Source organism: Propithecus coquereli, unplaced genomic scaffold (genome assembly GCF_000956105.1).
Source record: "Propithecus coquereli isolate 6110/MARCELLA unplaced genomic scaffold, Pcoq_1.0 Scaffold122, whole genome shotgun sequence".
In the NCBI taxonomy this organism is placed as follows: domain Eukaryota; kingdom Metazoa; phylum Chordata; class Mammalia; order Primates; family Indriidae; genus Propithecus; species Propithecus coquereli.
The window spans coordinates 1577077-1587249 of NW_012136303.1; the positions used below are offsets into that span (position 1 = coordinate 1577077).

At 47.5% G+C, this 10173-nt stretch overlaps 1 protein-coding gene across 1 annotated transcript in view; it reads right to left on the minus strand.

Annotated features, from left to right (window-relative positions):
- Window positions 1-325: 325 nt before the first annotated feature.
- The window catches only part of ACSS2 (acyl-CoA synthetase short-chain family member 2), a 48222-nt gene continuing 38374 nt past the window's right edge, over window positions 326-10173 (minus strand). Inside the window, exons 8-18 of the mRNA XM_012637651.1 lie at window positions 8258-8395; window positions 6971-7141; window positions 6531-6664; window positions 6206-6338; window positions 6068-6124; window positions 5801-5881; window positions 4165-4273; window positions 2554-2622; window positions 2049-2225; window positions 1334-1408; window positions 326-1198 (exon numbers count right to left, since the gene is read on the minus strand). Of these exons, the coding sequence (XP_012493105.1) occupies window positions 1071-1198; window positions 1334-1408; window positions 2049-2225; window positions 2554-2622; window positions 4165-4273; window positions 5801-5881; window positions 6068-6124; window positions 6206-6338; window positions 6531-6664; window positions 6971-7141; window positions 8258-8395 (1272 nt within the window). The 3' untranslated portion in view covers window positions 326-1070. The remainder of the gene's footprint in view (window positions 1199-1333; window positions 1409-2048; window positions 2226-2553; window positions 2623-4164; window positions 4274-5800; window positions 5882-6067; window positions 6125-6205; window positions 6339-6530; window positions 6665-6970; window positions 7142-8257; window positions 8396-10173) is intronic.

The following is a 10173-nucleotide window of genomic DNA, read 5'->3' on the forward strand; positions in this document are numbered from 1 at the left end:
CCTATGGGTGGGACCCTGAAGTTCCAATCTTTAGTCATTCATTAATGTACCCCCAGGATCATGAGGAAGAGAGGGGTTTCCTGGCAGGAGCCCAGGAGGGAAGACAGCCATGACCAGACATGACAGTTGTGAACTGGCTTTAATCACTTTCCTACTTAGCTTAGGGACTTGTGAAAGGGCCTGAGTGAAGCCCCAAAAGTTCTGGAAGAAAGATATTGGGGTAGTCTAGGGAATACCACTCCCCTTCCCATCTGCCACACAAATCAGAGCAGCTAATGAGTATACAGCCTTACTATACAGATACCTAAAAAAACAAGTCACCACCTTCTTGAGGTCACAGACTTTATTCCTACAACCACAGGGCTTGAGAATCACTAGGGCAAGAAAAGAGTTTCATCTGAGAGTGTCTCTCATGGGCAGAGCTCTGTTCAGGAGAGGGTAGGAACAGAGTACAAGGAATACAAGCTCCACTGGCTCTAGGAAAAAACATATCTACTCCTTCAAAGAAAAAGATGATCTGAAAACCCTCTAGAGACTGAACCTGTCCATACAGCTCCTGGCAGACAATACTGCCATCTGACACAAAAGGGAATTCAGACCCTGAACAGAAGCAGCAAAATATTTTAAAAATAATAAATTGTTCCTGAACTCAAACCATCGTGTCTAAGGGCAAGTGCATGCCCAGTGTAAGTACTGGTGCTTCCTGAGAGAGCCGACATAAGATTACACAACTGTCTCCCTGCTTCAGTCTAGGCCCTCACATACCCTCTGGACACTTAACTTGGGTTGAGAGGTAGCCTTTACATCCCTGTTCTGGGCTGTGAGAACTCTTTGCAGTCTAGGGGCACAGCAGTCTGAGGCTGACCTAGGCCCTGTCCCTTCTGACTGGCAGTCGAAGAAAGTTGTCTCCATACAGGGACAAACCTGGTTTCCAGTTCCAGACAGCTGGTCAAGGGAGGTGTAATGTGGGTCAGCCCTGGCCCTCAGCACTTCTGGGGCAGGGGAGAGAGGACAGGCAAAACTTTGGAGAGCCAAGCAGGGGGAATCCTGGGTAAAGGACAGGATCTTGTTCACTGTGTGGTCAGGCAGCGGTGGCTGAAGAGGTGATTGATGACAGATGGGTCTGCCACTGTAGACGTGTCCCCCAGGTCATGGTCATTGTGAGCAATCTTCCGAAGCACTCGCCTCATGATTTTTCCTGGAGGACCATAGGCCTCTGGTTACTTGGTAACAGCACTGACCCACACCAGCCCTGCCAAAGGCCTTCATCCACACACACCCTGCCACCACCAGGCCTTGGCCCATTCCAATCCCTGGAGGTCTCTGAACATACCTGAGCGGGTTTTAGGCAAGCCAGGTGCATTCTGGATGTAGTCTGGTGTGGCAATGGGGCCAATCTTTTCTCTAACTGTAACCAACAAATCATTAAACTTTTCTTCAGCATCCTTAGCCAGACTTCCAAAAACCAAGATAAAGATGGCTCTGTTCCTCACCTGTTTCCTTTTCAAGGCCCTGCCCACAGGGTCATTCTCAGGTTCACTGTCCTTCTCTCTCTCTCTCCCTCCCTCCCTCCCTCCCTCTCTCTCTCTCTCCCTCCCTCTCTCTCTCTCTCTCTCTCTCTTTCTCTCCTCCTCCTCCTCCTCCCCCTCCTCCCCACCCCTCCTCAACACAATGTCTCTTTACTCTCTCATTTTATCTTTACCCACCTTCATGGAACTCAGGCTCTAGAACCAGCCTGCTAGTTTAAATCCCAACTTTCTAGTGGTATGGCCATGGGCAAGTGATTTAACTCCTCTGAGTCTCAGTTTCTTCATCTTTAGAATGAGCATAACAATAAGATTTGTTTCATAGGAATCAATGTAGGGATTAAATGGACTAATGCATTTAAAGTACTTAGCCTGATGGTGGCACAAAGGAGACTAAGTGGGAAGAGGGCAAGCAGCCTGTGAGGCCCCCTGGGAGGGGCAGCTTGCTCCAGCCCCTCCCCAACAACTTGCAGTGGGCCTCCAAGACAGACTCCGTAGTCCCTGCCCAGGGAGGCTCCTCACTCTGCTTCTTGAGCTCCTCGGTGAGGGTAGGGCTGAAGGTGTGGCCATCACATAGGGTGACGAAGCAGTAGAGGCATTCTCCCTTCACAGGATGAGGGTGGCCCACCACAGCTGCCTCTGCAACAGCCTCATGTTCCACAAGTGCTGATTCCACCTCTGCTGTACTCAGCAGGTGTCCTTGACAAGGGAAAGGAAGTGCCATGAGAGAGATCCCAGCCTCCTCCCCCAGCCCTTGCTCCACCTATTCCCATGAGGCAGTCTTGGTCTGGTCAAATGGAGAAGGCCCTTCATTCATTCCTCATATATCATGCTTCCAGTTACCCCACCGTCCCAGCTCCCCTCCTCTAGGCACATTCCAGTGTTCATCACTATTCCTCCAAAACTGAATGCCATATTTCATATATGGTCTGGCCAAAAGACACTCCTGGCTCTCTCAGAAGGCTTTGGCTGGGGGTTTCCAGGAGAACAGAGCTAATGAGATGGGAAGGTGGTCCCTGGCCCTCACCAGATACATTGAGCATGTCATCAATCCTGCCAGTGATCCAGTAATAGCCATCCTGGTCCCGCCGGCAGCCTGGGAAGAAATGTACAACATAATAAATACCCCGCAGTAGGATACCTGATCCATATTTCCAAACTGCCACACGCACTGCTATAACCTTCTAACAAGTCTTCCTGCTTCCATTCTTGCCCACTGATCATTTTGGAGCCAACCTCCAAAATGACCCCATTGATCTCTGCCTCTTGGTATTCATAGACCTGCACAGTCTTCTCATTGTACTGGGGTTTGTCTGTGTGATCAACAGAATTTGGCAGAAGTGATGGGATGTCACTTCTGAGACTAGGTTATAGAAGACACTGTAGCTTCTGTCTTGGCTGCATGCTCTCAGATCATTTGCTTGGGTAAGCCAGCTGCCATGTTGTGAGAGGTCCCTGTGGTGAGGAACTGAGGATTCCTGCCAACAGCCACAAGAGTGAGCATGGAAGTAGGTCCTCTAGGATCAGTCAAATCTTCAGGGGACTGCAGCCCCTACCAACAGCTTGACTGCAACCCTAAATGAGAACCACCTGGCAAAACTGCTCACAGATTTCTAATACTCAAAAATGGTGTGAAATAATGTATTTGTTGTTTTAAGCTGCCAACTTTTGGGGCAATTTGTTCTATGGCAATAGATAACTAATGTACCTACGTAAAGTCTATTCTCCATAAATCAGGTAAAGTTATTTTCTAAACAGTAAATCAGTTCTTACCATTCCCCTCCTTAAAACTTCTAAAGGTCTCCCACTGTACTTTGAATAAAATCCACACTCCTGACCATGGCCATGATATATTACCTACCTCTCCAGCTTCATATAATATTCCCTTTGCTTGCTACACTCCAGCTACACAGGCTCAGTCCATTTCTTGGACATTTCAAGTTTGTGTTCCTCTACACAGAACACTCTTACTCTAGATTTCCCCATGCCTGGTTCCTTTTCACCCTTCAGGTCTCTGCTCAAATGTCACTTCAGAGAAGCCTTCTCTGACCATCCCATGAATAGCAGACATCCCAGTAGGCACTCTTTATCACATTAGCCTGTTTATTTTTCTTCATAGTGCTTATCTCTGTCAAACATAGGCTTATTTACTTGTTTGCTGGGTTTATTATCTATCTCCCCTTACTAGACTATAAGCCCCATGAGAACAGAGATTTTCACTAAATTATTCATGGTAATATCTCCTGTGCTTAGATCTGCGCCTGGGCACAGTAGGTACTCAAATATTATGGATGAATGGATTGGTGGATGGACAGATAAACAAACAGGCTGCAAACATGGGACACATGACATAATAATACATAGTGCCACATGCCCCATCTCTTTAAACACAGGAGCAAGAAAGAGGGAGAACCTCTTTCCTCATACATCAAATCTCAGATGGCACCATGCTGAGACCCTTCCTGCAATACTCATTCCTGCTTTTACAGTCTTCTCTGTAGCTCTGCCTGGATACCAGACACTGATATGTAGGACACATTCTTCTCTGGTCTTCACCCCTAACCAGCTCTTCCTGAAAATGGAAGAGAAAGGTACATGTCTTAGTAGGAGATGCGGGAAGGGGATAGCCAAGGCTCACCATCTCCCGTCACATAGTACCCAGGGAACTTCTTAAAGTAGGTGGTCTCAAAGCGTTCGTGGTTCCCATAGACTGTACGCATGATCCCTGGCCAGGGCTGCTTGAACACCTGGGGGGTGAAGAAGGCACAGTGATCACATCAGCTATGCTGCCTCACTGGAAGACAATCACAGCTTTGCTAAACCTGAGGGAAAGTATCCTGAATGCCATTCCTGAGATGTAGGACAAAGTGCAGCATTAGAGATAGATGATCCTGGCTTGGAATCCCAACTCTACCACTTATTAGCTAGGTGACCTCAGGGAAGCAATTCATCTCTCTGAGCTTCAGGATCCTTATCTGTAAATCAGAGAAAATAATTTCTATCTTCCAAAGTTATTGTGGGGATTAAATTAACAGTATATGGAAATTGCCTAGCACAGTGTTCTATTAGTGATAAGCATTTAGTAAATTTGAATCTCCTTTTGGCTAACACCTCAGAAAAGCAGGTCCAGTTTGATGCAAATGAAAATAGTCATATAAAAAAGTAGGACCCACACACAAGTAAATAATTATTGCTCAATCAGTAACATTCTGGGGCAGCAGATTGATGGGATGGATGGAATTCTAGGCTAAGAGTTAGAAGGCCTGGGCTGGGTGTGGTGGCTCACGCCTGTAATCCTAGCACTCTGGGAAGCCGAGGCAGGTGGATCTTTTGAGCTCAGGAGTTCGAGACCAACCTGAGCAAGAGTGAGACCCCGTCTCTACTAAAAATAGAAAGAAATTATCTGGACAACTAAAAATATATACAAAAAATTAGCCGGGCATGGTGGTGCACGCCTGTAGTCCCAGCTACTTGGGAGGCTGAGGCAGAAGGATTGCTTGAGCCCAAGAGTTTGAGGTTGCTGTGAGCTAAGCTGATGCCACAGCACTCTACTCAGGACAACAAAGTGAGACTCTATCTCAAAAAAAAAAAAAAGAGTTAGAAAGCCTGGATTTAAGTCCTGTCCCTGTTACTAATTTGCTCTTAGGAAAGTGAAATGGGGTGGGTGGTGGGGGTGGCTGGTGAGGTCCCCACAAGCACTAATATAACAATCACAACAGCCAATGTTTATCAATTACTATTAGGTTCTGTGCTAACTCCTTCACATGGATTATCTAATTTAATCCAGCAACCATAGGAGACAAAAGTATTATTGTATCCCTGTTTTACAAATGAGAAAATTTAGGTTCAGAGTGGTTAGGTAACTTATCTGAGGTCACAGAAGAGGCAGAGCCAGGATTTGAACCCAGGCAGGCTGTCTCCAGAGTCTATGTGATTTTCTACTATATTATGAAGACTCCTTTTTCCAAAATGTTTGTCAAGGGAAGAGTTGGTATTAAGTCTTCCAGCCCTAAAAAGGTACTATCAGGAATTGGAGCAGTTTCTAAAAAGGCCCTTAAAAGCCTCATATGAGGGCCAAAAGACAGAGATTCAGGCCAAGTATCAACAGTATCCAGAGGATTCCCCCCAGGGTCTCTCAATAGAGAACAAACCCCCAACCTTGAAGCTTCAGTCCTAAGCACCTACTAGGTGAGATTAGGTTATAAATGTGGAAGCCAAGTACCCTTGGTGGACCCTTTCCCCTCTGTAAAGACCGCCAAGGGCCAGGGCCTCACCAGATAACCTTCAGCTTCACCTTCCAACTCCTCCCCAGACTCATTCAGGATTGCAGGAGCTACACCAAAGAACGGGAAGGTCTGGAAGCAAACAGGAGACAAATCCAAGAAGAGGAATGAGGCAACACTGACTCAACTCCCAAGGAGCCCCAGAGCCCCAAATTCCTCACATATATATCAGTCTAGTCTCCCACTGTCTAACAAGGCCAAATGCCCCAAGATGCTACCCCTGCTTAGCCCAGGACCAGCCAGGAAAGCCTCACTCACAGCAGAACCAGGCTTCATGGGTGTGGCACCAGGGAGGGGAGTCAGCATGTGGCCACCCTATGGAAGTCGGAGATCAGAGATTTGAGTCAGTCTTCCCAGGTTGTCCCTGAGCCCCAGCCTTCTGAACCCCTCACTCACTGTCTCTGTTTGCCAGAAGGTATCCACGATGGGGCAGCGCTGGGCACCTACCACCCGGTGGTACCACAGCCAGGCTTCTGGGTTGATGGGTTCACCCACTGTGCCTAGTACCAGCAAAGATGCCCGGCTATACCTTGGGCAGGGGAATGGGAGAGAGGAAGTCTGTAAGTACCACTGGGAGCTGGGACATACATGCCCAGACTTTTCTCTTGCCCTCTCCCCTATTCAAGGGAGTTGGGACAATGGAAAGGAAAAGATTGTATACAAAGGCCAGCACCTGGCTCTGAGGCATACTCATGGGGCAGCAACTGGGAAGGGGTCTCACTTGGTGACAGGCTCATCTCCATACTTCATGAGCAGACGGATGGCTGTGGGTGCTGTGTAGAACTTGGTCACCTTGTATTTGTCCACAATGCTCCACAGGCGGCTCACATCCGGGTACGTGGGGATCCCCTCAAACTGACCCCAGTGAAAGTTGGTCATTCACAGTCCTTCCCAACAGTCCCTCCATTCCCCACCATTCCCTCAGGTTCAGTATCTTGACCTTTCTGACCAACTGTGTCTTCACTCCCTGACCAGATAAGCCAAGACACCTTCCTTGTCAGGATACACAACCCCCTAAGGACTTTTTTTTCTCCAGGAAACAGATCATTGTGTAAGTCCCCCTGCCTCTAGACCAAGTAGCCTTGGGAGATAGTCACCCAGGATAGTCTTGTCCATCCCCCAACTTGGCCAGGTGGCCATGGATCCCAGCTCCCTTCTCACCAAAACACTGGTGGCACCATTGGCCAGTGGCCCATAGGTGACGTAGGAATGGCCAGTGATCCAGCCAATGTCTGCTGTGCACCAGAACACATCCTCCGCGTGGAAGTCAAACACATACTTGAAGGTCGTGGCCACATAGAGCATGTAGCCCCCAGCTGTGTGAACCACACCCTGTGGGAAGAATGGGGCCTCAGGTTGAGGCCTTCAGCCCACTCCCACTGATCACCAAACAGAGGCTAGGCAGAGCTAGAGGAAGATCCTCCTCAGGGACTCTGGCCCTGCCAGCAGCTCCTTCATAGCATCCATCTCTCTTCCATCTCCTTTTCTCCATGCTCCCATCTCATCTTCTTTATCATACTCCTGATGTTACACATATATATCAGTCCATCATTCACACCTGAAACCTCAGATGACATTTTTCAGAGCCACCCACATCACTCTCACACACATGAACACTACTAGCACACTCACATCTAATAGTCTCTCTGTTATGTGTTTGTGCCCACACATTCAATTACACAATAGCGGAGTGAGTAGGGGGAAAAACACAATCCCCTTTTCTTACTCCATCCCTACCCCATCCCTAGGAAGGAGAGGCCAAAACTGTGTTTCTAAAGGCCCACTGAGGAATATTCCAAAGTATATCCAGAGAAGAACTTAGGGATGGGGTGGGTGGAAGGGAGAGTGACATAGCTTTCAAGTCAATGGAAGAGTCAGAGTTTTCTTAAGTGTTTTCAGCTCTCACACCATGACCTGAAAGAGGATTAGATGTGAATAGTATACCATGTGGAAGGAACTGAACTCTAAGAGTTCAGAAGCCAAACTTGGTCTTAGAAGCCCAAGAGAGATCCCTGTTGCCCACCCTTGACCTTGAGGTGACAGGATAGCTCTCCTTCAACCATGCCACATGGGCACGGGGAAGGAATATCCATGTCAGCCACATGAATTGATCCTTTCCCCCTTTCATGTCCAGACACGATCCACAGCTGGAGGTTCCTATCTAAGCTCTGCCCCTGTCTTTACATCACTGGCATCAATGGGGTTCCCCAGAGAGACTGGGCACCCTGAAAGCCCTCACCCTCAAACTGTCTTACTCTGGGCCTCACCACCTAATGATTGAGGATTTATGTCTTAATTTGATTTAGAAAAGGTAATGTTACATTTCTCAAACTCAGAGTTGTAGGAAAAAAATTCATAGCATTATGTGCTTCCTCAGAAACTCACTTTTCACCCCAATACACACACACACACACACACACACACACACACACACACACACACACTTGCCTTGGGTTTGCCTGTGGAGCCACTAGTGTACAGGATGAAGAGTGGGTCCTCGGCATCACACCACTCGGGCTCACACTCATCCCCTGCCTCTTGCATGAGTTCATGCCACCACAAGTCAACCCCTTGGTTCCATGGGATCTGTAGGGAGAGGAAGATGGGAATGCAAAAGGAAGAACTGTGAAACAGCTCAAGATGGGGGCAGAAAACACCTCTACCTGGTATCTGGAGGGACTAGGGTGGGACAGGTAGGTGGGAGTACAGGAAGGGAGGGAGAGCCCTGGGAAGGGGGAACAGGGTAGAGGGAACAGGAGGAGAACCCAGGCTTACTGGGTACTCCCATCATCCTTCCCACGAACTCCCCTCACCTGGCCTCAGACTGAGGAGGGCCCCTTGGTTAGTCCCTTCCCATCCTTCAGTTCTCAGGTGAAATGTCACCTTCTTGGAAAGGCTTTACCTGAACAGTATCTGATAGATTCCTAACCCCAACTCTGCTATTAATATTATTAATGATCACAGCACCATGTTTTTTCCCCACACAGCACATATTTCCAGTTATTTTATTTAGTTGTTTACTTGATTATTGTCTCTCCGACTAGGTAGTAACCTATATGAAGACAGTGGCATGTCTGTCTGTTGTTCCCCCACCCCCTCCACCATATCTCCAAAATCTAGCAAAGTGCCTGGCACTCAAAAGGTACTTGGTAAATTTTTTGTTGGATGAATGACAATGCACACACAGGTCTGCATACACACATATGTACTATGGGAGTAGTGGCTCATCAGTAGGGATGCAGAAACCACACAATTCAAAAATGCAAAATTAGTTAGAGCCTGCAGGTGAGGCGGGCACCTGACCCTGTTAGTTAGAAGTGAAAGAAGTCAACAGATCTTGGTCTAAGCACTTTTTCCTTCATGTCCAGACCCAATCCAGAGCTGGAGGTTCCTATCCGAGCTCTGTCCTGGTGTTTACACCACTGGTATCAATGGGGAATCCCAGAGAGACTTTTGCTTGAGGGTACAGGTTCTATTCAGCAGGAAGCCTTGCTTCAAGTTGATGGAGAAGGACCAAGGTGGACTTCTCCCAGTAGAGGGATGTCCCTCTATACCTGAGGGCCTTTAATAATTACTTCTGTCATCCTAAAATTTCTCTAAACTCTCCTTTGAAACTATTTTCCTTTCCTTTCCTAGCTATATCACCTCTTTGAATGCAAGTTTTTTGAGTCTACTCTCTGCTACGTGAAGTTAGATTCCCTGAATTTGTCCAAAAATTACATTGGATTTCAATCCTAGTTCTGCCATTTCCTAGCTATATGATCTTGGGCAAGTCACTTTACCTCAAGTCCCTCCTTTTAAAAATGAGGATAGTCATTCTTGCCCTAATGGTCTCAAAAGATTTTGTAAACATCAAAAGAGAAAAGTATTATCTAGTGAACATCAAGCCTTAGATTGCCCCAAGGGATGGAGGTTGGGGTGGGGTGGAGAAGACTGATGAAATGTCAGGAGGGACAGAAGTTAGTTCAGTGAGGATTGCAAGATAAATTTAAGAGCATGAATATGGGAAGTGTTTGGGGTTTGCTTTAGCTGTCACAAAGTCCTTTCATATTCATTATATTCCTGTATGTTCAATGGCCCTGGCTGGCAGGTAAACAAAGCATATAAGAGAAACATCCTGGCTGGGCGTGGTGGCTCATGCCTGTAATCCTAGCACTCTGGGAGGCTGAGGCGGGAGGATTGTTTGAGCTCAGGGGTTCGAGACCAGCCTGGGTAAGAGCGAGACCCCGTCTCTACTAAAAATAGAAAGAAATTAGCTGGACAGCTAAAAATATATAGAAAAAATTAGCCAGGCATGGTGGCGCATGCCTGTAGTCCCAGCTACTTGGGAGGCTGAGGCAGTAGGATCGCTTGAGCCCAGGAGT